Source organism: Aspergillus sclerotioniger, assembly GCF_003184525.1.
Source record: "Aspergillus sclerotioniger CBS 115572 chromosome Unknown BO94scaffold_7, whole genome shotgun sequence".
In the NCBI taxonomy this organism is placed as follows: domain Eukaryota; kingdom Fungi; phylum Ascomycota; class Eurotiomycetes; order Eurotiales; family Aspergillaceae; genus Aspergillus; species Aspergillus sclerotioniger.
The window spans coordinates 961,369-988,882 of record NW_020290997.1 but is presented as its reverse complement, the minus strand read 5'-3'; the positions used below and the strand labels follow the sequence as shown (position 1 = coordinate 988,882).

The 27,514-nt window shown below is 52.0% G+C and overlaps 9 protein-coding genes across 9 annotated transcripts; 4 read left to right on the top strand and 5 right to left on the bottom strand.

Moving 5' to 3' along the window:
• Positions 1-1,045: 1,045 nt before the first annotated feature.
• On the bottom strand, positions 1,046-3,346 carry BO94DRAFT_583533 (60S ribosomal eL42 domain-containing protein; the record flags this gene model as incomplete). Its single annotated transcript, XM_025615566.1, has 6 exons — positions 1,046-1,085; positions 1,145-1,329; positions 1,396-1,488; positions 2,347-2,888; positions 2,962-3,217; positions 3,281-3,346. 6 exons carry the CDS (start codon positions 3,344-3,346, stop codon positions 1,046-1,048), a joined length of 1,182 nt encoding a protein of 393 aa, XP_025470065.1.
• Positions 3,347-3,530: 184 nt separating this feature from the next.
• BO94DRAFT_533031 (NEDD8 family protein RUB1) lies at positions 3,531-4,645 on the top strand. The gene is made up of 4 exons (XM_025611255.1): positions 3,531-3,900; positions 3,998-4,052; positions 4,224-4,306; positions 4,374-4,645. Exons 1-4 carry the CDS (start codon positions 3,890-3,892, stop codon positions 4,459-4,461), a joined length of 237 nt encoding a protein of 78 aa, XP_025470064.1. The 5' UTR covers positions 3,531-3,889; the 3' UTR covers positions 4,462-4,645.
• A 391-nt stretch (positions 4,646-5,036) lies between these two features.
• BO94DRAFT_460744 (elongin A domain-containing protein) lies at positions 5,037-6,326 on the bottom strand (the record flags this gene model as incomplete). The annotated part of the gene is made up of 4 exons (XM_025607895.1): positions 5,037-5,621; positions 5,712-6,050; positions 6,125-6,201; positions 6,269-6,326. The coding sequence occupies 4 exons, from the start codon at positions 6,324-6,326 to the stop codon at positions 5,037-5,039; spliced, it is 1,059 nt and encodes a 352-aa protein (XP_025470063.1).
• Positions 6,327-8,069: 1,743 nt separating this feature from the next.
• On the top strand, positions 8,070-9,565 carry BO94DRAFT_583530 (flotillin domain protein; the record flags this gene model as incomplete). Its single annotated transcript, XM_025615565.1, has 5 exons — positions 8,070-8,340; positions 8,394-8,439; positions 8,491-9,008; positions 9,061-9,291; positions 9,363-9,565. 5 exons carry the CDS (start codon positions 8,070-8,072, stop codon positions 9,563-9,565), a joined length of 1,269 nt encoding a protein of 422 aa, XP_025470062.1.
• A 410-nt stretch (positions 9,566-9,975) lies between these two features.
• On the top strand, positions 9,976-10,929 carry BO94DRAFT_533029 (putative tubulin-specific chaperone Rbl2). The gene is made up of 4 exons (XM_025611254.1): positions 9,976-10,100; positions 10,321-10,499; positions 10,562-10,648; positions 10,726-10,929. Exons 2-4 carry the CDS (start codon positions 10,332-10,334, stop codon positions 10,825-10,827), a joined length of 357 nt encoding a protein of 118 aa, XP_025470061.1. The 5' UTR covers positions 9,976-10,100; positions 10,321-10,331; the 3' UTR covers positions 10,828-10,929.
• On the bottom strand, positions 10,728-12,153 carry BO94DRAFT_564377 (uncharacterized protein). Its single transcript, XM_025614414.1, has 2 exons — positions 12,026-12,153; positions 10,728-11,969 (listed from the first exon to the last, which is right to left on the bottom strand). Exons 1-2 carry the CDS (start codon positions 12,060-12,062, stop codon positions 10,999-11,001), a joined length of 1,008 nt encoding a protein of 335 aa, XP_025470060.1. The 5' UTR covers positions 12,063-12,153; the 3' UTR covers positions 10,728-10,998.
• A 3,349-nt stretch (positions 12,154-15,502) lies between these two features.
• BO94DRAFT_554807 (putative C6 transcription factor) lies at positions 15,503-19,626 on the top strand (the record flags this gene model as incomplete). Its single annotated transcript, XM_025613743.1, has 5 exons — positions 15,503-15,932; positions 15,986-16,241; positions 16,295-16,884; positions 17,520-18,316; positions 18,367-19,626. 5 exons carry the CDS (start codon positions 15,503-15,505, stop codon positions 19,624-19,626), a joined length of 3,333 nt encoding a protein of 1,110 aa, XP_025470059.1.
• Positions 19,627-20,122: 496 nt separating this feature from the next.
• On the bottom strand, positions 20,123-21,497 carry BO94DRAFT_554806 (putative DnaJ domain protein; the record flags this gene model as incomplete). The annotated part of the gene is made up of 2 exons (XM_025613742.1): positions 20,123-21,209; positions 21,319-21,497. The coding sequence occupies 2 exons, from the start codon at positions 21,495-21,497 to the stop codon at positions 20,123-20,125; spliced, it is 1,266 nt and encodes a 421-aa protein (XP_025470058.1).
• Positions 21,498-22,204: 707 nt separating this feature from the next.
• On the bottom strand, positions 22,205-24,508 carry BO94DRAFT_461162 (uncharacterized protein; the record flags this gene model as incomplete). The annotated part of the gene is made up of 2 exons (XM_025607915.1): positions 22,205-24,021; positions 24,112-24,508. 2 exons carry the CDS (start codon positions 24,506-24,508, stop codon positions 22,205-22,207), a joined length of 2,214 nt encoding a protein of 737 aa, XP_025470057.1.
• Between the last annotated feature and the right edge of the window lie 3,006 nt (positions 24,509-27,514).

Sequence of the window (27,514 nt, the reverse complement as noted above, 5' to 3'; positions counted from 1 at the left end):
TCGCGGGCCAAGCATCCGTAAAACCAAGGCAACCAGTTGAGCGAAGGACGAAGTGTAGATAGATTATAAATCTCCGTATACTTACTCTGTACGAGTCGGCAGCACCCTAACAAGCCGGCCAACCACTATTCCCAAAGCGTCGATCTCGCTTCCATCTCCCATTCCGGCTAGCCTCTCGCTAAATCGACACTAGGTTTACTAGCGCCAAACGACCCTTCCCGCCAGCTATAAAAGCTCGCTGCGCCCGCGCATCTTTGAAATTTTTTTCTTTTCTTCTTCAGCTCTCTTTGCCTTTTGGCTTAGATCAAGTGTAGTATCTGTTCTTTTCAGTTTAATCTCTGAAAGTGTTCTAAGGAACACAACATTGATTAATCTTATTTTTGTACCCCGTGGCAGGGCCTCTGTGCTTGCGCATGCCTTACCACACAGTGTCATCGGGCTTACACTACCTCCGATCGACGCGAACCCTTTTTCATCAATTTGGTCGGCTTGTTCGACTGGTTGGAGAAGAAGGATACTATTACGTAGTATAAAGGAATTGCGATGTGCTTGGTGTTGTGGGATCAAGTGTTGTGATGGATGGATGGTCTTGTGGCTAGTATCGTTCACTTGTGCAAAAGCGGTAGTCGTGTATCTGTAGAACAATCACTAGTGGCTATTGCCATGTAGAGTCTTTGCAAAGATAGTAACACTATCAAGCCTTAGAAGTTAGAACTAGCGTGAACTGTGAAGGTCTATGCTTGCGGTCTCCATTGTACTCTGGGGACGCTACGACAAACAACAGTGGCCGTAGAAAGAGCTGACGATGCCAGATAAGACACATCCATCAGAACAAGCGAGATTTCTACGTCGACCTACGCAGTCTACAGCATGCATGCCAGCACAAGGATAGTTCGTCAAGAGACTCATCAACTAGGAGTCGTATATTCTTTCTTTTTTTGAATATGAGACCCTATTCCATCTTCCATTGCCGATGTCATAGCCGCCGCCGCATAGCGGTCTGTGCAATGCATGAAACCCAGAGCCGAACAAGGAAACCGCAAATCTAGAAGACAAGAGCAGCACCCTTGGTCTTCTTGTCACCACTGTTGTGAAAGCATGGTTAGCATCATCCACCGGTCGCATGACAAGTGTGGAAACGTACCCAAGCTCGAAGTGCTTGCAGCGCTTCAGGGAGAGCTGCTTCTTGGTCTTGCAGGCAGTGCACTCAAGACGAAGGACGATCTTCTTGGTGGTCTTGGCCTTCTTGTGGAAGACGGGCTTGGTCTGACCACCATAACCGCTCTGCTTCCGGTCGTAACGACGCTTACCCTGGGCGAACAGAGAGGCCTATAGATCATGATTGCATCAGCATTGGTCGCGCGTGGTTGGCTCGGATGCTTGGGAAGTGTTCACCTTTCCAGCCTTGTACTGGGTGACCTTGTGCTGGGTGTGCTTGTGGCACTCCTTGGACTTGCAGTACGTCCGGCGGGTTTTCGGAACGTTGACCTGAATGCGAGAAGATTGATCAGCCACTGCTGCTGTGGAATGGTATCATAAACGTCCGCAGCTTGTTCCCGGGTTCCTCGCCGGCGGAGATAGTGATTCGCGATGGGGACGGCATCACGGTTCGAGAATGCGAGTAGAGCAGACTGAGATCTGGCGATGACTTGGTTGCTATGGCAGAGTATTTCGATTCATCGTTCCGGTCGCACACAACATCTTCATTCGCTTCATCCCACAATATTCGCGGGGAAACTCCCCACGTCGAAATCTCCATCGCTTCTAACCATTTTTGTGCGTTTCTTTTGGAGGTCCAAAATTTTCGTTTGCAGTTTCAGTTGTTGCGATTCGTAAAAGGTGCCGTTTTCCAATTCGATTCGTCGTCAAAAAAAGAGTGCCGTGTCGTCCCACTTCGCAATATACCGATTTATCGAACACACTTCTCCGACACCCAGGAACACGGAAACAAGACTGGTTAACGATCAGAACAGTGTCCTTACCATTTTGACTGATTTGGCCGGATCGCGAACTTGGTGGTCGTTGATAGTCTCTTGTCGGGAGGATCGAGTCGGGCTGGCCGTGTGTTGTGGGATTTCGTTCGCTTAGGGCGCGGCCTAACCGCGTTTGTGTGCCATCCGCCAAGACCCAGGCCGTAACGACCTGATGCCTCAGGCAAGGACCCATATCATCCCCCATACCACATTCCATTTCTCGCTCTTGAATAATAATATCAATGACGCTATATCGGTGCTTATTCTAAGAGTTTGGAGACCCTGAGTGGAACCCTTTGCCGACAAGAACAGCTTCTCCTCCGCCATAAAATGACGTCCCTCTACAGAACTCCAGCCCTCTTTCTTGCCCGACAAGCCATTCCCCCTTCATGGAGATGACCCCGTCTTCTCGAAACCAATACTTCTCCCGGAGCTTCTCATTAATCTTCTCCACCCTATCTACCAATGCAGCCACTCGCGCATGGTCCACTACCTCTCCTCCCCCTTGATTAGGGTTCTCTAGCACAAACCCATCCTGCGTGATGAAACGTGCAATCGTAATATGTGCTGAGAGGGCAATGTACCTCGGCTTCATTTGTAACCCCGTCGCTGTCACCTTACCAGAAACATCACGTCGCAGATGATGATATGTGTACCCATCATCTTTCACGTTGTGGGTAGTGGTTGTCCCCTCTCCGGCGGCCGGGACAAAAGTCAGCGCCATCGCAGTTGCATCGTAACTGACCATGGGTTTAACCAGGCGCGTCCGATGGTGGAATAGATAATCCACCAGATCCATCACAACGCCATGGCCCTGAAGACGAGAGACCAACCCTTCAATCTCCGGCTCAGGTCGACAGCTGGCAATCTCCAGTGTAGTCATGTGCAATTGCTCCAGGGGCGTGAACCAAACGCCTAGCAATACCATAGCCAGTAAAGTGATCAGCGGATAGGGGAAGTTCCCGGCAGTGGGCATAATATTACTGACTTGGAGCTACATCGCAAATATCCTGCTGGATCTCAGCCACCAGGTTCCGGATATGCTGCGGTGGTCGAGCGTAGAGCGTCAGGTTGTGCCGAGGATCGACAAATGGCCGTGTCTGGCCGTCAGCTTCAGCATGTGTATGCAACTTCCTCAGGATCTCATCAGTCTGCCAGCCCTTGAAGTCGGGACCGAGGATTTTATCCTTGAATTGCGCATTGCGGTTGGATCGATGGGTCTCATATCGAGTTTGGATCTGTTTCTGTGCCCCGGATGAGTAAGGAGGATTGTTCTTGAAGAAGCGGTTGGAGCCTTGGGATTATACAGGGTCATCGTGACATTCTATGATCAACTGGTCGAAGGGATTAGGCTCTTGTGCGCTTTTTTCCATTTTATCTAGTCTGGTAGCTGTTCGGTAATTTGTAGAAGGAGAAATCTAGAACAATGTTCTGGGTGGTTGTTGATAGCGACAAAATGCCAAGGCCCGGTGCTATATATATCTCATCAGCTTGAGGGGCACCGACACAAGCCCGTTGCCCGCCTGAATGTAAACCGGCAACAAACCACCCATACAATGGCATCCTCCCCCCCATAAAAGACAATCAAAAAAGCCAGAATAAAATCCACTCCAATTAGTCCTAAACTACACCGCCACCACCAAAATCAAACGTAGCATCCCACCCCCAAGGCCTCAGTCCGGGGCGCTCAGTGACTGCTTACTATCGCCGACCTCCGTTATTTTGATGCCCCACCAAAAACCCCGCCGAAGCTTTCCGTCACCAGTCCAGTCAACATCCACCACCGTCATTCCCTTACATTGTTGCTCCTCACTTACTACCTACCTATATTAGAGCGTCGCGTCCCGTGCTTGCACCTCATTTTCTTTTTCCTACCCCCGTAAACAAATCCTTACTACAGTCGCTATCTACCCAACATGTTGATCAAGTGAGTGTCGTGTCCCTCCCGCAGAGGCAATCCAATCCACCCATGACGCACCCCGTCGCGCAATACCAGCTAACCCGTGTCTTTTCCCCAAACACAGAGTCCGTACCCTCACCGGAAAGGAGATCGAGTTGGACATCGAGCCCGACTACAAGGTACGTTCATCTCGTGGGTTCTTTCGTCCCGCTGCGTGTGATCTGCTGTGGCTCAGCTACCTACCTAGCTGAGCTGCTGCTTGCAAGGCTGGGCTCATCACGGCTGTCTTATCGGGCGGAGAGGGATCTACTTGGATCGGTTTGTTCGAACATGGCTGACGGAATCCGCAGGTGTCCCGGATAAAGGAGCGCGTTGAGGAGAAAGAGGGTATTCCGCCTGTTCAGCAGCGGTTGATTTTCGGAGGAAAGCAGATGTATGTGTCTCTGTTAGTATAATATGGGTATAGGTATGGGTATGCTGACGCGAGGGTGGTTAAATAGGGCTGATGATAAGACTGCCTCGGAGTATAACCTGGAAGGTGGTGCCACGCTACACTTGGTGCTTGCTCTCCGTGGTGGATGCTTGTGATCGTGATCGGGTGTGGAAGGGAGAGAGATCTGTATTATCTTTCGAGCCAGCATCTTGAACGCTTCTGAGCGTTGTTATGCGCATGTCGCTTTCCAACTGGGCCGGTTTATAATGAGCTACACCCAATGCAGTAATGACAGTTTTCTTTTCTGAGGAGGATATCTAGTAAACATTGTTTGGACAAGGGATGGGATTATATACCTAAATAGCCGTATAGGCTAAGGTCTGTAACCTGTAGATTTATGTAGAAGGGGAAATATAGGCACGGACGAGGAAGATATAAGGATGGGGCAATCGAGAACCAAACATCGCCTGCATAGATCTCGTCCAGACACTGCTGCGTACCAGTTCTCGATATGGCCCCTCTATATGGAGAATTCCTTATCGGGAAATGCCTGACTCGAGCCCGGGTGTGTCCAAAAGGAGAGGGAGAATAAACGAAAGAAAGCCTTCAGTGGTATCATTTGCCAAACGCCATCAACTCAACCTGTGCTGAACGTCAATCCTATGGATAATGGGTGATCCTGTATATCTAACGATGCAAGGGGACTTCGTAAAAGACAATATATGTCCCGTTAATTTACTTTCTTCTTCTTGGGTTGAATGAAGAGGCTTGGAGCAGGCCTTTTCCGGACGGCTGCAGGACGGGGTGGTTGCGGCGGGGATGCTGGCATGTCCGCTACACCAGACTTCAGCTGGGGGTTAGTCGCACTGCTATCGTGCGAATTTGACGCCTGCATGTTGGGTTGGGATCTCGCTCCTTTTGATACAGACTCGGACGGATCGCTTGTAGGCGGTGATGTCGGTACATTTCTCACAGCCCTACTGCTCGCACCCGGCGGATGCGACTGCGGGTTAGTGGACCGTCCTGAGGTTATTGCTCGTAAACGGGCTTCCCTCTCCCGCAAGGTAGGATTGACCGTCGGGTTGTTCTGGCTTGCAGAGCCAATACTAACCTGCGATAGCGACCGACCGGGCGCTCTCAAAGCTTGGGGGGCCTGTCGCCGAGGGACAGCGGGCTCAGCAGGACGCCTATGCTCTTCGATCAAAGAGCGTGGAGCCTGCCTGACCTGGGTCGCTCTGTTATTGAGATGCTTTGTTGGCACAGCCAGAACGGTATTTCTCCTTGTTGCCGTGAATATGCTATTTTTCTTTTTTGTCTCCCGTGGAGCCTGTGGTCTACCAAATGTCCAGGCGGGCGGTCCCATGGGATCTGAGGATCCAACGCCGGGCTTGGACGAGGAGAAGACTGGGGCAATTCCGCCCATCCTTCGATCGAAGGAAGCATATCGCTGCTTCGCGGTCGGCCTCTCTCGGGGAAGACCGATGATTCGTCGATCCGTGACCAACTTGGCACTGTGCTTTTCGCGCTCCGAGCTGATTCCATCTAGAGCCAGCTTCAGCTTTTCGGCATCTTCATCCACTGCCCTTTGAACTTGTTCCCGAAGATCACAATATACGTCATACCAACAATCGGGTTTCTCAGGTAGATCGTATTCCTCCCATCGTGGGATATCCCGCTTTATAAACTCGAGCCAGAGCTCCTCGTCATCTCGCATAATGTGTGGGGAATTCAGTTCCAGAGATCTCTGTCATGTGGGGGAGATCGATAGTTAGCCAGGGGCCATTCACTGACGCTGGACGGGGGCTCCCGCGGACTCACCAGCTTCTCGGGGCTCTCCACCTTTAATAGAAATGGACGAGCAAGTGTATAGGGCATGTTTCCGATATCGTCCAAATCTGAATAAAATTAGGGGTCAGAATATTGTCTGAATAGGGACTGATGAGTGGATTGGGCTTTGCCTACGTTTCACGTTCCTAATCGCAATCGCCGTGCAGAGCTGCAGGAGTGATGGCGGCGGCATGGTCGTGAATCTGGATGGGCACCAAAAAATAACCAAAAAACTGGCATGGAAGGATTATCAAAAATAAGGGAGAAGTGAGAGGCTGCTGATAGAGGCATGTGAGATGGCCACCGGCGATTAGGAAGCCATGAGCGTGAGGCCATTGAGCCCTTTGTACGTGGTGAATGCGCCTGCGTCAGGCCCAAGGCGGCCGGATGGCGTCACCGGATCTCATTGGCCCATGCTCTCCCAGTCAGGCGGAGGCGTGGTTTACTGCCGGCGGCCGGCGACACCGCCCGGGGGATGATCTGCTGGTCCGATAAGACACTCCTCCAGGAACAATATCGCGGTTTCGCGATCTTGGTGGTGCTCGATGGTGCCTTGACTCGGAGCTCCCAGAAAGGCTTCTCAACTTGGGCGCTGATCTCTATGATTTATATTCATGGTACGAGCCAATACAATCACGGAAACCTAGGGGTTATAACCTATATGTTGATCACCCTATCATAGCCACCAACAGCGCAGATGTCAAATCCATCGAGACCTTACTGGACACAGGGATGCGTGAGAAGCTTAATGACTTGGTCCATCGTGTATGTAATGCAGGAAATCATGATCAATGCCGTCAAGACAATCTCCAGACGAAAGCCGAATCCATGGATCCCCAACGGCAGTCTCGGTGAGGCTGCACAGTACGGAAATGCGGCGATCATCGAGTTCCTACTAGTACACTACGCAAGACAGCAAAGTCTCCGCTGGTGAGTCAGAGGAAGAACTATGGCAAATAGGAGTAGGTAATACAATATCGGTGTGATCAGGGACGCATTCTTGGACACAATGACTGCGAGGCAATATCTCGAATACATACGAAGAAAGTAGGAACGGGAGCAAGATAGTAACTGACATCCATGCCTATAATCCGTTCAACATGGCTTGCATCATCATATGCTGGGAGAAGCCTAGCCTTGTCTTATGTCACAAGGGGTTTTCTACGGAATGCGTTTCTACAGCCTTGCCCCAGGCTTGACCCTCGGGCGTTGTGCATAGCCTCGCTGCCAAGGCAGTGTATACACGGTAACATGTTGTGATCAAATATAAGGTTGAGTCACCAGCCCGGCTGTAGCCATGAAAAAAAAGTATATATGTGGCTGATGAGGTTGGTGATAGAGCGAACACGGAACTTTACAATGGATGTCATATGGCCATAGGCGCTGCGCCCCGTGGTGTCATTGGATAGACAAAGCCTCGAGCGGTTGTTGTAGTCATTTTGTAATCGAGCGACATCATATAAAGGCGTTGGTGCAACTATTCAGATTTCCAGTGGAAGCATCCGAAATACTGCCTTCTTCTTTCAGGTTTTGACTATATATCTATCCCTCAATCTCCTCCATTTCCTTGAATCGAACAAGTCAGTTGACATCGTTAGTATCATCAACTCCGGCCCCTAGTCAGTTTTTAGCACAAAAATACGGCTTCATATACCGCAGATCATAACGATGTGGTAAGTCTTGAGATCGTTGCAAGTCCAGCAACATGGTCTCTAAATAATGTATGCCATAGGTACGCGATTGCTCGACCAAGTGAATATCTCGTGCTCACTGGAGCTGGGATTGACGACATCAAGATCTGCAAGAAGGCTCTGGTGATGCCATGGCAGCGGGTATGATTGAAATCAAGTATCGCGAGAAGCAATGCTAATCACTCCTTTCAACAGTTTGCAAGAATCTCAGTCGCACCATATGACTTTCACTTAGCCTTCAGGCTATGACCATTGAGAAGTTGCAGTTTTCCCTGCCGGCAGTGTTCACAATCGGCCCTGACAATGAGCAAGTAGCGCTTAGGAAATATGCGCTGCTTCTTTCTGGCTGCGCAGAAGAGGCTTCCTCTGCTCAACCAACGGACTTAACCAATCAGACAAGGCATAACCATGTCCAGGACATCGTTCGAGGAATCATCGAAGGCGAGACACGCGTGATCGTTTCCAGCATGTCCATGGAGGAAATATTCAAGGAGAGACAAGTCTTTAAGACAAAGGGTAAGCGGCGACTGGCAGACTGGTTGGGTCATTGTATACTGACAGTTGGACAGTGATCGAAAACGTCCAGAATGAGCTTCAGCACTTTGGGTTGAGAATGTGAGCCCAAGACCTTCGTCAGGAAAGACGACTTTAGCTGACAAACTGTAGTTACAATGCCAACGTCAAGGAGCTTCAAGACACTCCTGGAAGTGAATACTTTGCCTTTTTGAGTCGTAAGGCTCATGAAGGAGCCCTTAACCAGGCTAAGGTCGATGTCGCCGAGGCCCGCATGAAAGGTGAAATTGGAGAGGTAGAAAAGCAGGGCAGGACAAAGCAGGAGATCTCAAAGATCGACGCCGACACTGCTGTTCTAGAAACACAACGTAAAGCTGAGAAGGCCAAGGCTGACTCGGAACTTACGAACCGCGAAACTGAACTAGACTATAATATCCAGCTCAACAAGATCACCACTCAGCGCCAGAAGGAAATGAGAGATGCCAAGTTGCAGAAACAGGTTGAAACCAAGCGCGCAGAGACAGAGCTGGAACGTCTCAGGGCCGAGCAGGTCACAAAAAGCAAGGTTGAACGTGAATCAGCCCAGGAAGCGGCCGATGCTGCCTACTACACGGAGCAGAAGGCGGCAGACGCACAGCTGTATAAGCAAAAGATGGAAGCTCATGCAGCTTGTAAGTAATTTGCCGATGGTCTTCGGACTGGCCGTTGCTGACTTCATTTCAGATTACCGTCAAAGCAAAGAAGCCGATGCAGCTTTCTATACTCAGAAGCGGGAAGCCGAAGGAACCCTTGAGATGGCAAAGGCATATGGAGCCCTTGTTGACGTCCTTGGTGGCCCTCAAGCGTTCTTGCAGTACAGAATGATCGAGACTGGGACTTATGAGAGGTTGGCCGAAGCCAATGGCTGTGCTATCAATGGCCTTCAGCCTAAGATCACCACGTGGAACACTGGGGGTAAGCATTGAATTCAGTTCTTCTCCATATTCTGATGGACATTGTATAACGTATTCTGACACCGAAATCAGACACTGGTAACGGCTCTCGGGATTCGATGGCAGCGATTCGAAACATCATGCAGGGTCTGCCTCCCATCCTAAGCACAATCCATGAGCAGACAGGGATCTCTCCTCCATCCTGGTTTGCGGAGATGCCAAAGTCCAATGGCATGGACAACAGTCTGCCACCCAAAGAGCCGCGCCCGACAAATGATATGCTTTTGAGCAACTAGATGGGTGCCTGCATGAAGGTGTGGGGGTATGATTGAACACTGGGAAGATCTGCATAATGGCTGAAGCCGGTCCATATCTCTCTGTGTTATGCTAAGTAGCTCCTTTCAGCGTGTGTCAAGACGCACGATGTGTCGCGCATAGTTGCTAGGTTATACACTTTGCTTGATGATGGGAATTTTCGGAGATCTAGCGCCAGAAGTCGGACCAAACAATCTATTGTGTAATGAGACACATAGCTATTGAAATTACTGTTGTTCCCAATTTGAATGAAAGTGATGAATTAATTCTCATGTTGGGTTGTTTTCATTGTTTACATTTCCTTAACTGGTCACGTGCTGCGTCCCCCCACCCAGACAAACACTGCAAACTGCTCCTCTATAGCATCATCGCCGAGGGGCAGCAGAGCGAGGGCAGCAATACACAGTAAACTCCCTCGAACCGGGCCCAGAGCATCGTCAAACTCGTGAAACTCATAATCCGCACACCAATCAAATAACCTGGGTTGAAAGTTAATCCACCTTCAATTTCAGACAGGTACGTCCTATTCATTATATGTTGCACCCATCAGAGCTGCTTCGACAGTAGCGGACCGATAGAGCTCCCCGCCTTGGGTCATTATGGAGTTGGGCCGGTCCCAGTTGTCAAATGCCTACCTACCTATGATTGTCACGAGAAAAATTCCTTGCCATTCTCCTCTTAATTCTCCGCAGAATATTGAGCAAAATTACCATAATCTCTAATTCAGAATCAATAGCGTCGATCATCATGGCTCCTCGTTCTCAATTGGAAATCGCCACGGCATCTGTCCAGCGCCTGGTCAAAGAAGAGGCGTCGTATCACCGCGAGCTGCAACAGCAGACAGAGAGGATCAAGAAGCTGGAATCCCAGGAGGGCGACGAAGATGAAAACAGGGAATACACACTGAAGCAGGAGGTAAGCATCGCTGTGTATGGGCGATGATCCGTGAAAGAGATCGCTAACAAGCGTCGTGATAGTGTCTGGCTCTCGAAGAAACTAAAAATGTCCTTCCGACATTGAAGCAGAAGATTGAAGACGCCATAGCTAAGCTCAATAGTCTGCTGGTGAGTGACAAATTTTGACAGGCCCTACAATGCTATTATTGTCAGGAAAAATACTAAACTTTAAACTTCTATTGTAGGTCGAGGAGGGCAAGAAAGGTTCCGAGAGCAATGTCGAGCATATTAATGCTGCGAAGGACGCCATTGCCAAAGCCAGGACAGCGGAGCGGGAGATCGCCTGAGATGGCTTATAACCAATTCTTGGGCACATGTACTTAGCCCCATCATGAGGGAATATTTAATAAATCGCCCCTGAATAAAAGCAAAAAATTGACGCGATTTGATAGTCACCTAATGCGAACGCCACCGACCGGACTCCTTGCTCAATGAGTGGTAGAAAAATTCTCCGATAATCAGGTAGTGTCCATTTTATCTGCACGGTCATCCTGGACCTCCTCTCCTTCTTCCAGCTCTTCAGCCACCTCACCCTCATCTTCCATCGTAGTGTCCTGATCGGGCGGGCTCTTCTTCTCGTCGCCTACTGCAGTCACTTGTCGTAAAGGCGACACTGCGCCGGCTGTACTCGTCCTGTCCACTTGCAATCCACCTGGCGATCGGCTGGGATCGTCATGGCCATGTTGAGAAGGAGTCAGACTCTCGGAATCATGACGGGGAGTATTAGCCCCACTGGATTTTCCTTTCGAGGGGACATCCCCGTCATCTCCGTCTTCTCCCTCTTGCATGCCTTCTCTGCGTTCGACCTCTTCTTTCTCGTCACGGATGAGACGACGAAGCTGCATTCCTTCTTCAACAATACGGCCGAACTGTTCCCGTCGTTCCCCCCATGTTTGTGCATACTCTTTGCTTTCTTTCTCCAGATCGTTAATTTCCGCCTGAAGTTTTTGTAGATTGGCTTGTTGATCCTCCCTCGGCTTCAAAAGTCGGTTACTGGTTATCTTTTCCGCCAATTCATCGTAGCTCTTGCGCAAGGATAGCAGACGTTGTGCTTCTTCTAGCTGTACCCGCAGGTCTGCTGTGTTGTCGCGTACCGATTGCATTGTAGAAAGGATTCGAAGTTTCTCAGCCGCATATCGCTCGCGCTCCTTCTCATTACTTGTCAGGAGGAATTGGATGCGCGCAATACTGCCTTCAAATGCGGCAAAGTCCAAGGCAACATCTTCACGAAAATGGCGCCAGTCCTCGAGCCGTTTCTGTTTCTCCGCCTCGGCCGCTGCTGTCGCATCGTCGTCCGTTCCATCCGGGGGAGGAGTGGGAGGGAGGGTCGCGTTGGACACCACAATCGAATCATTGTTTAGGAGGCGTTTTGAGATCCGCTTGAATGGCTTTTCCTCGACGTTCAAGAGGCGCGACTTGTGGAGTCCATCTGGGAGGGCATTAGTACGATGAAAGGGACGGGGATTCGCTCTAGAACCACTCGACCTTCGTCCGGTTGATCCAGAAGGCCATAGGATGCCATGATGATCGTAAAAGGAAAACCAAGTATTTGTCAAGGAAGCCCACGTCGGGAGTGTCAAAGTTGATCGCGATCGATCCCTCGGTGGGCGAGGGAAGATAGTGCAAGCTTCAATGGGAAAAGGCCGACGGCCGATGCGAGCGGTCGGGGGATCCGCGCTAGGCGGGCGCCGACTTCAGCTGCTCCCTCCACCCGCGATTTAATAATGCGGGCATCGTCCACTCTCCTATTTCCGACTGGATACCATTGCGCTTCCTTCTCCTCGTCACTCTGGGCCCCCCTCGACTTCATCGCTGCTGCGTGGTTCAAGGCCCTCCCAGGGCCCCTACTCAATTACGACTCCCTCTCCCCCACCACCACCACCACCACCACTACTACCACCACCCAGGCTGCTGGCTGCTTCCCTTCTATTGGCCGAGGATCCAGATTGGCCGCCTTAATCTATACTTGCCTGATTGATTGGTTCATCTGGCTGTCGGACCTAGTTGGGGTCTCTGCGTCAGAAGATACTAAGCACACTTGCATTACACGCGAACGATGCCGAATCGACCAGTTCAAGGAATCCGTTGCTGTCTTCAGAGTCACATGGAACGCATGTCTCACTGATATGTACTACCCTTCATTGTGATGGCAGAGATGTACTCGGGGCTCCATGTGGGCCAACGGTTCAACTCCTTGGAGGATTTCAAAGGATTGGTTCGGAGTATCTCAGTGAGACAGCACTGGGAGCTCCGAGTGACAAGAAGCAACAAAAAGAGTGTGGTGATAGGCTGTCGGTCATCCAACAATTGCTACTTCCGCGTCGTTTGCCGCGCGAACAAGAACTCGACCTACATCAGCAGCCTTCAGGACAGCCACAGTTGTCGACGCAATGCGACCTCAACTTCGAAAACACCGGCTCGATCAGAGGCTTCGCATGTGCGGTTTCTTCTGACCGAAATCCCGAAGCTCTTCGATATGAAGAACAAGATCAAGGCGCAAGATGTCGTGGACGCTGTAAAGCGATACCATGGCTACGACATCTCCATGCGACAAGCGCAACGAGCTCTCATTCGGCTGCAGCAACGAGAAACACACAATCCGAGTGAGGGGACTAACACTCATGACTCCAGCGGCGATGACCGACAGGATAGCCAGCCGCCTCCGTTAGAGAGCCCGGCGGATAACTCGACCTTCAGCGGTCTTCCTGGTCAAAGATGGATTACGGACACCCTACAGTCGACTATGATGGACAACATTCCTCAGGATGAGGTCCATCGGAACTCTGCTATCTCGGCTTCGCAACTTAACAGTCAAGCTGTGCAGCCACCGCCTCCAGCACATCATCAAAGACAGCCTACGTGCCCAGTACCACCCTCTGAAGTCCCGCCACCGGACTCAACACCCCTAAGCCATAGTCTTCACCACCCTGCCAATCCCCAGCAATCATCATATTCTGTGCCTGCTTCGAACCCGACACCCTCTCCGGAGGCTGGGCGCCCAAAGAATCAGACCCAGCCGGCAAACGATGGACCGCTTGCTACCCCGCAATTAGTCCTAACAAACTTCAAAATCGAATTTACCTGTACCACCTGCGGGGCCTTGAACCAGAGCTTCTTCCCTAACCATGGGAACATCACAGGTGGGCACTACCTGCCACAGCACACGGGCCCTAGCCAAAGCGCAACTTCAACCAGCACAGGTCCCTCGATACAATCCGTCCAAGGCAGTGATGGTAATAACCGCGCTGGGGGTGGCCCAGGTTTTGAAGGTACCTCGGCAGCAAGTACACGTGGCGTACAACAGCCTTGGACAGCAGGGACCCTGGAAGTTCCACTTGCACATGCACACCCATAGTTCTGCGTAGAGTTGGGGATGATCCCAGGAGATCTTTTCCGGCTTAAGGTGGCTGAAAGAGTATTGTCTCCAATGCTCTGATCAGCGTTTCCCTAATGCAGTTTATGGCCAACCCTGGAATTGCCTGCAATATCCCAACCCTCGCTGCAAGCCTGACTGGATCCCCGGCGAACACCCCTGCCAATGGCCGCAATGACGTGCCTCTCTAGGGACAGGTACGAAGTAGAGTAAGTTTTTCAACACTTTGGCGCAGAACAAAATGCTCCGCAGGATGATAGTTGGAGCGCAGATTACTCGACGTTGGCCCTTATTATGGACAGTTCGTCTTCGGTTGGAGACTCCTTGCATGCAAAGTCGCAGCTGTTCGTCATCAAGCGTGTATATTATTTGAAGTACCAAGGATCGACTGCAGTTGAATGCCCCTCATACCCCTTGATCCCAACGATTAGCCGGTCTAGTTACGAACACAACGGATGGGTTGTCAACATTGGTGCTTAGGATTGGCCGAGCGTGGGTCAGGGGAATGGGCTGCAGCTTGCAGGGGTTGATGCCATGATACCTGATTGACTCTGGGCAGTTGAGTTCGACATCATTACATAGCCCCAACCAGGTTTCCGAGAGAGATCAAACCGGCCTCCCTGGTTGGGGATGATGTTATCGCGGGTTCGGCAACTGGGCCGACCAGCTTTTTGTCGGATGTCCGACCAGCCGGGATGGCCACCTCCGACGGGCGAGATCCACTTTGGCCTTCGACCCGCCAACGGACTGGCGATGACGGCGCGGAATGATGCCGTGGCCCTGGCCGGGTTGATAACAGAGCCAATAACGATCATGAACTGGGACGAGTGGGCCTTTTGACAATCGTCCTGAGTCTCGGTCAAATCCTCCTCGGCGGTGCCTCCGATACCCTATGGATTTCAAGTGATAAAGACTCGGACGCATGCGGGCAATCTCACACAGATCGTATAAGGCAGCTGGTTGGGTCAAAACCGCCCTTTTCTCGTCGGTGGCTACATATATTTATTGGCTTTGCGCATATCCTGAAACCGCGGTGAAGTTGTACCCTTACCGGCCCTGGTTGCCGCTGAGCATAATCGTGACCAAAATTGGTTCCCCGGATTCAACAGTCTTTTATCCATCTTATCTATAAGACTATGCCTGGAATCGCCGCTTTGTCAAAGTCGTTATCGGCATAAACTGTACAAAAGATGAATCGGCAACAGGCTGCGGAGAAGGCCCTGCACGATCAGACCAACATCTTGCCCATCGGGCAATTACTGATTGTCTTTGCGGGTCTGGCAGTCTCTCTCCTTATTACTTTCGTCGATCAAAATGGCATTAGTGTTACTCTCCCCACGATTGCTCGCGATCTCAATGCGCAGGACACCATCTCGTGGGCAGGCACCTCGTCCCTCATCGCCAATACCATGTTCACCGTGCTATATGGTCGACTCTCCGATATCTTTGGCCGAAAGATAGTCTATCTATGCGCGTTGGGCCTCCTTTGCATTGCCGACTTGTTGTGCGGCCTATCTCAGAATGCTCCCATGTTCTATGTCTTTCGAGGCTTGGCGGGTGTAGCTGGCGGTGGTGTCACCTCTCTGACGATGATTATCGTATCTGACATCGTCACTCTCAAGGATCGGGGCAAGTATCAGGGGATTTTGGGTGCGGCCTTAGGGCTCGGTAACGTTATTGGTCCGTTCATAGCTGCAGCGTTCGTAATGGACTCGACCTGGCGAGGGTTTTTTTGGCTCATATCACCGCTCTCTGCATGCTCTATCATCGTGGGCTATCTCCTGATCCCAAACAATGCGCAAAAAGGGAGCTTCCGGAAGAATGTCCGCCGCATCGACTTTTACGGTATCCTGGCGTCGTCCGTTGGGATCATTTTCTTACTCATCCCTATCTCGGGAGGCGGTTCTTACTTTAATTGGGACTCCGCGATGGTCATAAGCATGCTCACGATTGGTGCTTGCGCATTGATTGCGTTTATCTTGATCGAATGGAAAGTAGCCGTTTTGCCTATGCTTCCAGGTATGTCACCAAGAGAGTTGCAATGCCGGAAGAAGTGACTAATCTATGGCCAGTGGTGTTTTTCCAGAACAACGTGATCTGTGCTCTGTTCTTGCAGAGTTTCCTTCTAGGAGCTGTCTACCAGTCCTATCTCTACTACCTGCCATTGTACTACCAGAATGCTCGCGATTGGTCTCCGATTGTCTCGGCTGCACTGACAGCCCCGATGGTAGCCTGTCAATCGCTGTCCTCCATCTGCTCTGGCCAGTACATTTCGCGGCGTAAACGTTACGGAGAAGTGATTTGGGTTGGCTTTTTTCTCTGGACACTGTAAGCAACCTTGGCGAACTTTCTTCTATGTGCATCTATTGACCGTACCTAAGGGGGGCCGGGTTGATGCTGTTATTTGACCGGCACACCAGCCCCGCGGCTATTGCTGTCATCGTTGCCATCGCTGGGATAGGCGTCGGTGGCGTCTTCCAACCGACCTTGGTCGCCTTTCAAGCGCACTGTACCAAGGCGCAGCGAGCCGTCGTCATCTCGGACCGGAACTTCTTCCGCTGCTTAGGAGGTGCATGCGGCCTGGCCGTGTCGGCCGCACTCTTGCAGGCAACGCTGCGATCCAACCTTCCCGCAGGATACAAAGATATTGCTCAGTCGTCCTACTCGCTCCCATCAAGGTCCGGTATCTCCGACGCCGACTGGGATCAGATCCTTAGCGCATATGCCAAAGCCTCCCACTCGGTGTTTATCCTGCAGGTCCCGCTGATTGGAATATGTTTGATTGCATGTGTTTTCCTCCGGGACCGAGGTTTGGAGAGACCCAAGGATGCGCATGAGATCGAAGAAGAGAAGAGGCAAGAGGAAGAGAAGCGACAGGAAGAGCAGGCACGAGAACAGACCGAGAAGCAGGCTACCGCGCAGGATTCTGAAGCAGCCCAAGCCGAGCCGGTGGTTGAATGCGAAGCGAGTAGTGAGACGCCGACGGCAATGCGCTGGGATGCAAAAGCGGAGCCTGAGCCATGAGGTTAGAAGGATGCGTTGTGTGTAGTAGCGAATCAGTCCCAAACATTCAAGTGACCATCTCTTCTAGTCGATACTCGGTACGGAGTACTTACTCCGTATAGTACCTAGTACTGTAAGTTTAGGCAGAGGCGCTAACTGGCGGGGCGAACCGACCGGTCTTGGCGGCGGCGCCTTCATTCTTGAACTCCAGCTGTCACTCACCCACGCGAGCCACCGACGTCCTCGTGCGTGGATCGCCCATTTCTAGCTTCTTTCCCCCTCATACTCGCAGATGATCATGAGATAGTTAGAATGGATCTTGCGGGCTCTTCTACACCTACCCGAACCTCTTCTCCTTCGCGGGACTACAACCCCCGGAAGCGTGGCCGGACGGCATGCACGCGCTGTAAGACCAGGAAGCAGAAAGTCAGTAGACGGATCCACCTATCGACAGAGACCGAGTCGTCTTGTAATTGTTTCCAGTATGTCGTGTCAGGACACCAATTCATGCTAATGGCCGCGCGTTAGTGTGACAATGAGTACCCTGTCTGCTCCAACTGCCAAAAGGCCGGGGCGATCTGTGACAAATCCACCGTGCGACAGGAAAACGGAGTCCAAACCGAGTGGGATTCCTCATTTCTTCCCCCCTCCCCCCCCACCCACCTTGGCTGAACCGGTGTACTGACGCTGGTAGATACACCCGTGCGTTGCAGGACCGCATCGCCTACCTTGAGTCCCAGTTGGAATCCAGACCCCTGAGTAGCCGGGCCAGTAGCCATGTCGCCCATCCAGTTGCTGCACTCCTTTCCCCCCAGAATTCGGACACGCCGACGAATTCGGCAACCGGTCTTGATCAAAATGCTGTGGGGGAGTTGGTGGGGTTCCTTGCGCTCAACTCTTCGGAGGCGCCTGCGTACGTGGGCTCCAGCTCAGGCCTCTCCCTGGCTACAAGTCTGGGGGAAATGGTTCAAGCTACGGTGTGGAACCAGGCTCTGTCCTCTACACGAACAGCTGCAGCTGGTAGATCTGGGCCTGCAGCGAGGCAAGGAACCACGGGCCTGCCCCCTCAGCCTTCTGGTGTAGAGAGGAAAGGTACTAGCAGTGACCGGACTCGACCGCCACGAGCTGAGGAAGGGTTTGTTCAGGGCAGCGAACCTCCTAACGATGAGATGGGAACGCAGATTCTCCACGCCTATCTAACACGGATCCATGTCCGCTATCCGTTTCTCGACCGCACGGAGTTATGGCGCCTGCATGAGGCCCGCTGGCGTCTGGCGCAGAAGAAGCGAGAGGAACTTACCAAGGAGGAACGGTTTGGAATTTTCCAGTTGTATCTCGTGTATGCGATCGGAGCTACAACCATTCAGATCAGCGAGACCTACACATATATTTCCCCAGAGGTATGTTGCCCACATTGCCTGGAAACCGTCTATTCTAATCAACTCGTCAGCGTTTCTACGTGACCGGGCTGCAGCATGTACCGAATATGTGTGAAATGCGATCTGTCGAGAACATTGTAGCTATGGCGTTGTTAATTGTGTATCACCTCCGCTCTGCATCCAGCCAGGGTATGTGGTACATGGTGGGCCTCGCCATGCGCACTGCTATCGACCTGGGGCTCCATCGAAAGGCAAATGAGAGCAACATGGATCCCTTTACTGCGCAGATGCGGCGTCGTCTGTTCTGGACCGTCTATTACCTGGAACGTGTCGTTTCGATGTCCCTGGGCCGGCCGTTCAGCATCGCCGACAGACACATCGACCTTCCTTTGCCAGCCGATGTTGACGACGATGTCCACGATCCAGCCTTGCTAGCCGCGCCTACTCCCACTAGGATTACAACCTTGACCTTTGCCATATTCCTCATGCGACTGCGCCGCATTGACTCGGAGATCCAGCATAAGATTTACCGGGCTGATCGACCCCTGCACACTCTACGCTCTAAGATGGACCGTCTTTTCCTCAAGCTCGACGAGTGGAGGGAATCGGCCCTGCGGCGTTTCAGCGGATCCGACTTGGACTATCCAATGCTGCACTATAACCGAGCTTTACGACTCCTGATCCAGCCATTCCTCCCCTCGCTTCCTCTTTCGGATCCATACTATCACATCTGTCTCCGTGCGGCCGGAAATACATGCCAGACCCACAAGAGGTTACACCAGACGCTAGAGTACGGGCACTCCTTCCTTGCTGTCCAGACCGTCTTCATGGCCGGGATCACTCTGTTGTATGCCCTCTGGACGCACACGAACGAAGTCTGGTCGGTCCAGATGAGCAACGACATCCGTGCCTGCTCGACCGTCTTATTTGTCATGGGCGAGCGAGCCGAATGGGTCAAGAAATACCGCGATGCATTCGAGCTGCTAGTCAATGCAGCCATGGAAAAGCTAGAGGGGAACGATGCGTCCAGAAAGGTGGGTATGGCAGAGCTAATGACGGCCCAACACCGCGGGGGTACCAATGCAGGAATGTTCAGGGACCGTCATCCCAGATCTAATCCAAGCTCCGCTGGCGTGGTGCCCGATCTGAACCAAGCAGCACAAGCGGACCCAACCAGTCAGGACCATGGCGTGCGAATGGCCTTACAGATCGCCCCTTGGATTGATCTCGAAGAAGACAGTCCGTTTTGGATGCCTGACTTCGAGACCCTGGAAACTCTTTCAGGAAGTTTGTGGGATAGTGGCGATCTAGCTCCGTTTGGACCCCTCTGATGGCCAGGTCAAAGAGTTCCCCGGGCATTCCGAACAGATGGAATTGCTCTATCTATGACACGCATTTCTATATCTGGGATGTGCCAACCTTACATGCACGCTGCAATTCCCTTACAATCCCGGGATTAGCGCGTGAATCACGGACAGTCCCTGACTGACGTGTCACTCTGACCCTTAAAGCCAATCGATGGATTACGCGGCTACCCCAACACTGGTAACACAAGAGCTGTCTGTCATTGACATTCAGACTAGGCGCGGGGTTGGATCAACCATCTGACACTGTGGACTCGCGTGACCTACGCAAGGGGATTGATTCTCAAGCGGCCAGTGTAGGGTCCTGGTTACGTTGCTATGCCTCTCTCTACACCCGGGGTTGTCGTTCCCATCGGGACGTCAGGATTGCCATTTGAATACTCTCTATTGAGACGTCTAAGATAGCTATCTAATTCACTAAATGTACAACATCACGTCTGTGACTCGAAGAGGAATTATCATATCATAACTCGTCCTTCACCGGAGCGGGCATAGGTCGCCCACTGTCGTGTGCCAAATCGACCCCGTTCTTCTTGCGCCACTTCTCCCACAGCCCCAAGAAGTCCTTCTCCATACCGCTCTCCATCTGGTCAGGCAGAATGACCGTATATTCGACATACAGATTGCCGGGCTCCTCGTCCTCCTCATGGTCATGGAGATGGCCGTCCGAGTAATATGGCATCCCCTCGCCCTGGACTGTCTCCACCGACAACGGCTGCACGACCTCGCCGCGCTTCCGGCCGAGATGAACAACATGGCCGTCCAAATGCGTGATATTGCGCGTCCACTCGCCCATCCAGGCCTCCCGCAGCGACAGCGCCTCCTTCCAGAACAGATCCTTGCCCTTCCGGCGGAAGAACGCCCCATCGTTGCGGTATTCATCCGTGGTGCCCATCTCAGGCTCCTTCTCCTCCAGAATCAGCACCAAATCACCAGCAATGTAATCGGGACTCTCATCGGCCTCGTTCTCAAACACAATGCGCATGCCCTTATCCATACCCGGCTCCACCGTCGCCGAGGTCTCCACCTCATTCCGCACCACCCGATGCCCATGACAAATCGGACAGGGCTTCTTAATCATCTTGCCCTGCCCACCACACTTATCACAATGCATCTGCACCTGCTGGAACATCCCCGGCGCCAACTGATGCTTCTGAATGACCATTCCCCGTCCAGCACACTTATCACACGTCACGACCTCGCGATCCGCAGATCCCGTCCCCTCACATGCATCACAAATCTGCTGCTTCTCCACCGTAAACGAGAACTCCCGTCCAGTGTAGAAATCCTTCAACGGCAACCCAACCCGGAGCTCCATATCAGGACCCCTGCGATGTCCCGGCGCATGTCCAAAATGGCCTCCGCCACCGAAAAACCTCGAAAACAAATCAAACGGGTCATGCGCCTGTCGGCCCGCCGACCCACCCTGGCGATGCTGTTCCACACCCTCATGTCCATACTGATCGTAGATCTTCCTCGTCGACGGAGTCGAAAGAACATCATATGCTTCGGCGATTTCGACGAATTTCTTTTGCGCGGATTCATCGCCCCTGCACATCATGTATATATTAGCATATATCCCACAATCCAACACCAATCCACATTCCCTCACCAACCATCCCATCCCACCTAGAGGAAAAGAAAGGGAATAAAACTCACGGATTCTTATCCGGATGGTACTTCTTGCTCAGATTCCTATACGCGCGTTTGATATCCTTCTCCGAAGCCGACTTATCCACTTCCAGGATCTTGTAGTAGTCTTCTGCGGCCAGGACCAATTGGACGAGACATAGGGTGAGGACAAAGAAGAAACAGATGGTTCGCATGGTGGAGAACATTGTTTATTAGTTTAGCTTTGTGAGCTGCGAATGGGTCGCAGCTCGTGTAGGATTTTGTGTGTAATGGCTGTAGTGGTAGTAGCAAGTGGTGGTGGTGGTTGATCTCGGGGTTGGTTGCGGTAGGTAGGTAGGTAGGTAGGTAGTAGAAGTATAGAGTTGCGAAACAGAAAAGGGAGGAGGGATGGATAGATGTTAATCGGGAAAGAAGAAGAAGAAGAAGAAGAAGAAGAAGAAGAAGAAGAAGAAGAAGAAGAAAGAAATTGGGACAGGGTGTATATTCTTACACCCGGTCAAATGCTCAAGATCAGTCAAGATCTCAAGAAGCAGCTGAAGCAAGGCGTTGTTGCGTTTGGGCCAGGCTGGCTGTTATCGCGGAGAGCAGTGGTTGTCCTTAAAGTGGTTGGTCCCGGTTAGGTGGCCGCAACGCCGGCATTACTGTTCGTCCGGCCCGAGTCACGTGGTATGGTTCAATAAGATAAGAGCTTGAATTCCAAACGCCATACAAGTACGTAGTCGCTAGCTGGTACAGCGCTTATTACTACTCTGAAAAGGAGAAAATCAGATGGGACACTCTCCGCACGGTGAATCCAAGCCAACCGGTGTCGATCGTCCAATAACTACGGGATATACAAACTTATAGTGCGGAGACCCGGGTTGATCCAAATCCAAAGGGCAATCATGAGTCGTGAAGATACGAGATCCAGATCCTAGGCTCGACGCCGGGGAACGTCGAATATATCATTTCGCCATGTTCTGCCCAGCCCCTGGCTCTCGTCGCCCTCTTCAATGGCTTCGTGAGCCCGCAGTGCCTCGTCATGCCAGACTTTGACAAGACTGCCTGGGGCGAAGACGCCCTTGAAGACACCGCTACCAGGTGGCTCAATGCCAATACGGGCCTCGACGTCCGTGTCTGGGAGGGCCTTCAGCCGTGCCAGCACGGCCCGCACGAAACTGGCCAGATCCTGAGGATTGGCTATGCGTGCCGCCCGCAGGCGCTCTCGAGCAAATACCAGCTCTCGGTTCAGCGCGAAAGCGGCCTGGACGATCTTCTCCGCGATCTTCTTTTCTAAAACTCGGCGGATCAGATGCTTGAGGAAAGGCTTCGTCAGCCAGAGAAGCCACTTCCACTTGCTGCGATGGACTTTGTACTCCAACTTATGGATTCGCACCCGCACCCCACGGAGGGTGAAGATTTGGTCCAGTCGTTCCCTCCCCACCTCTATGTCTAAGGAAATATCGATACCGCGCTTGTCCAGGTAGAAGCTGGCGATGCCTTCATCTCGTAGGTGGAACAGAAGGCCGGAATGGGCGCGGAGCCAGTATCCGAATTCCGAAGCACTGATATTAAGCCCACATACGGTTGCCGTAAATGTCGTTTTGATATCGGTTGCGGTTTTCTTCGAATGCTTCTTCACAATATCGATGTCATTGCGCGTGGTAACATGCATGCGGTATGGAAGAAACGAGGAGTAATTGACGGTATGGCCTGGTTCCAGTATCAGGCTTTCCAACAACAGATCGACCTCAGGTGCAGAGATCTCAAGGCGCGGGATTGGGATATATTGGATGGTGCGGAGAATCAGAGGAAAGAAGACCTCCACCAGGTCTGCGGGGAATTGGCCCTCACGGCTATGGTAGCCGTCCCACGCATCCTGGTACAGCTTGTTGGTCGCATCGACTAATTTCGACACAGCTTTGTCCTGAGGGACCGTTCGCAGAGCCCGTTTTGCCTGTACCAGAAATGCGTCCACGTCCTGGCGCAAGTTGGACTCCGTCTCCAAATGCTTCGATTTTCCTTTGAGCTCATCGATTTTCTCTTCGGCCGAGTCAAAGAACTTGGGGTCAGTCAACATTTCCTCGACCAAGGCACCTGTTTCAGAGAGAAATTTTTCAAACTCCGGGTCTTTATTTGCGTGCCGCAGCACCTTTTCAAAGCGCTGTTCCAGAGTTTTCCATTCCTGAGCGTCGCCAAAAGATTGGAGCAACAACCAAAATTGCTCCATTGCCTGTTTGAGGTCCACATTGACGTCGACTTCTTCCTCCGCTGTCGCCACAACATCTGACGCTGCGTTCGCGTAGGCTGTGGCATATCGCCCCAGCAGCTGGCCCAGAGTGGCGACTGAGTCTGTGTAGTCAGAACGGTCCCGAAGATTCACAATAGTCTTCTTCAGCCGATAGAGCAAGGCTTCCTTTTCTTGCCCCGCTAGGTGTTCTTTAGCACTGTGGATCGCATCTTTACCCGTGCGGGAAACTCCGTTTCCTGCGACCTTTGCCACGTGGGCTGCCTCTTCGCGTAAATCTTCGTTCCCTGCAGCACGACCCTCATCAGCACCTGCTCCTTGGATGGCGTCGACGTCTTCCTGTGACGGCTGGAGCTCGTTGCCTATTTTCTGCGAAGTACTGGACAGCGAGAAGGCCGTGTCGGAGAAGATCTGACGGCCGACGGTGGTTAGATCATCGACGAAAAGACGGAAGTCTGCATTGGTTAAGAGCAGACTTCCCACGGTGCGCAGGCTATCATAAGCTAGACCACATTCGTTAGCTGACTACTCCATGCCCTGTGAAATCCACGTCCCGATAGATACACGAAGAGAAAGGGAATGGAAGTCGGTACCCGCTTTCGTATCCGCCCTTGCCTTCGTCTGGTTGGCTCGTTGCTGGATCTTGTTGGGGTCGATGGATGCATTGGAACGTGAGAGGTGCCACAAGAACTCCTGCAGTTTATCGTCTCCATTCTTTTCCTGTAGGAGCTCGATGAAGAGTTGGATCCAAAGTCGACAGTCGCGAACGATCTGGCGACCGACGGAGCCGACATCATGAGTGTGAGGAGACAGGATATCAGAAGCCAACAAGGTGCGGAGATTGATGATGGTCTGATCTGTAGACGGCATGTACCCATCCGAGAGGGCACGGATCATCTGATAGCTGTGTAATTTCTGATGCAGGCGACGCTGGAGGGTCGTGTCCTCCTGATAGCGAGGGAGGAGGGGCTCCGTCTCTCCTTGCGGCATGGTGGAGGATGCCTGGCGTACTTGCTTAGATGTCTTGAGAACGCAGTCGACCGGTTGATGGGAAAGGTACACGATGGGCAGAAGAGAAGAGAGAGAAAGAATCCACAGGTCCGACCGACCGGGTGATGAGCAGGAAAGAGGGGGAGGCGACAGCTGGTTAGCTGATTTGAGAGCAGGTTCCCGGTTGTTGTTGCATGTCAGTCTCGATCACGGGCCTGCGCCCAATCACCATTGCGTCACCGCTGCTGCTGCCGCCCTTGTCCCAGTCAGGTGACCGGCCAGCATTGTCCTATCAGCCCAGGGTCTCAAATCCATAGCAAATACTTGCAGTTACTATAGTAGTACTACTTCTAGTAGTAGTAGGAGTAGTAGTAGTATCTTCCTCGTCGCAATGGTTAGTCAAAAACCCATGGCTTGTTCATTACAACGGCAGCACATCTATAGACACCGCCTGCACTTGTACAACTTCCATGGGTGGAAGATCCGGCTTTTCGAATCGATGTATCGTGCGCTGATAGATAGCTTCATTTTTGATTCTCGTCTCAGTCAGACTGATGTGTTGTTGTAGACTATGCAAGGCTTCTCTTATCCCCAAACCGTGGAAGAAGGCGACATGCAATGAAACGATGGCTTCGCAGTCCAAGGGCCACTTCTCCTTCAACAACGCAAGGGCAAACAGAGCCCCTATCGACTAACAGCCTGTACAAGAACCGACGACATCGTGGTATGACTGTTGCCTGCACTGTAGGGTTGGCATGATGCCCGCGGAGTATTTCGTCCTATCCCGAGTGACCCTCATGGTCATAGCGCCGCCATGCTGACTCTATGTCAAACAATTGTACCGTCTGGATTATGATCAGTCCACTGCAAAATACTGTCGCACGTCCCAACGTCCTCTGATGGTTCAGTAGTAGGTAGCCTCAAGGTCCAGATGGATGAGCCCGTACCCCATCAGGGTCGAAAAAAAGACAAGTTGTCTCCTTTCTGGTGCCTAGCATTGTTGATATAGGGCCAGTGGCGGACCCGCTGAATTCAGGGCAGGGATGATCAGCGCCAGTCAAGCTTTGTGATCGATGCATCTCGAATCTGGGGCTGCGAAGGGAACTGCTGAAGTGGGTAACCGGTCAAGGCTTGCATGATTGCGTGGTGGAAGGATGCGCGGGATGAAGTACAAACTTCAGCCACCGCGTCGAAGCGAGGGACAGGTGAGCATAATAAACAGCTCATGCCATCAGGGTTCAATGGCCCGAGAAATGGCTCAATGCAGTCCGCACCTTGATATTCTGATGAGTCGGGGGTAAGTACGTAGGAATAGTTCTCACGCGACAGCATCGGCAAAGGCGCCAATGGGGTGGAGTCTAGAACCGAGATTCAAGAGTTGAACTACGAAGTATATTCTTAGCACTATCTAGGTAGCATTGCACAACGATCATAATGGCCACGCGCTACTACTAGCTCCAATTATCTAGATAGGCCTAGTTCCCACGATAATTGCTCGTTTCGCATTAATAATGAGACGAGCCTCGACCTCGAAAAAAGGTCGTGCTGAGGCACACGGATTTTTGCGTGCTTCCGACGGAAACAGCACGGTGCAAGAATATACTGCTAATTATACAACGCTCCACTGCAGTTGAACCAAACAGGGCCAATCAGGAAGAAAGATTTGCTACTTCAAATATTCACTGGATATTGGCTGGATTTGGACCATGCTACGGAAGATTTTCGCAGCTGGCTCCATCGGGGGCTCCATCGGTCGGGACCGATCGGCGAGGCACAAAGCCGTTTGAAGTTTCAGGCGGTTGTCATTGGGCAGCAGGACGGTGGATTTGGAGTCGAAATTGGAGACGCGGCGATAAAGAAATTTTTATTCACGCATTCTGATCGCCGCGGTCACAAAATGGGCAGTGTTTGGAAGAAAACCTGCGATTGGAGGGGGGGATGGGGATGGGGGCGAGGGGGTTCTTTTTTGCATTGCGTCTGCGCCACGGAGTATTCCGGGAACGAGGAGCCCTCCGTCATGGCTGGATCAGCAGCGGGAATTGGAATACGAATCGATCTCGGGTGGCGGACAGGTGTGTGGTGTGGCAGGTGAGCGATTTTTGCGACTCTGCAATTGAGAGACTTTGGAGATGGAGAATTGTTGTAGAGACTAGAGAGGACCTATCTACTAGTACACAACACACAACACAGGAAGTATGAGATGAAGCCCTCCAGGCTGTTGCAGCCGCTGATTGACAAGACCCGAACTCGGGCATTGTCCGGGCCGCGTTGCTGCGGGGAATCCTGGGCGGAACCAGCCATGGCAATTGGCAAAGCGCGTGAATAACATCCGGTCCAGAATCCTTCCTCCTTCAGTTAGATCCATTAGCTTAGGCAACTAGCTGACCGAGTGGGTGCGCTTTTAGTCTGTTTCTCTGCCACATGAGACTCGATCCACCTCGACCGCCGCCGCGCTGGACCCTTTGCTGCTGTAGGTTAGCGTGGCCTGCGTGATTCCGAAGCCCACGATGAATCCTGACTAAATCGGCTCCACCGACGGACGAGTAAAAAAGATGCAATCGGGTGGCCATCTCGGAAATCGGGGCCCGTCGCCAGGATGGTCCTCCGTAGGGCGACGGCGATAGCTTCAGCAACCCGACCTGGTGGCACACACCGTTGATATCATGACTTGCGCACACCATGACAGGTTCAACACTGGTCGAAGGAACCCAGACTCCGGGACGGAGTCCGGAGTATATCTCTGAGCCAGTGGTGAGGTCGGATCACCCGATTTGAGGTTGGATGAGCCAGAGGACTGACAAGTACCCCGTACAATCCAGACTGGTGATGATAATGACTCTCCAGCAAACCCTTTCCGACTCGCTTCCGGCGGTACGTAGGGCACCCCCTCTTCCAGTTTTCTTTCTCCCCCCAACAATACGGATTGATAATCATCAGGTATATGATACTGTAACTATTCTCAAAAAGAAAAGTACCTAATCAAGGGGGGAGGGGGCAAAGCGAAGT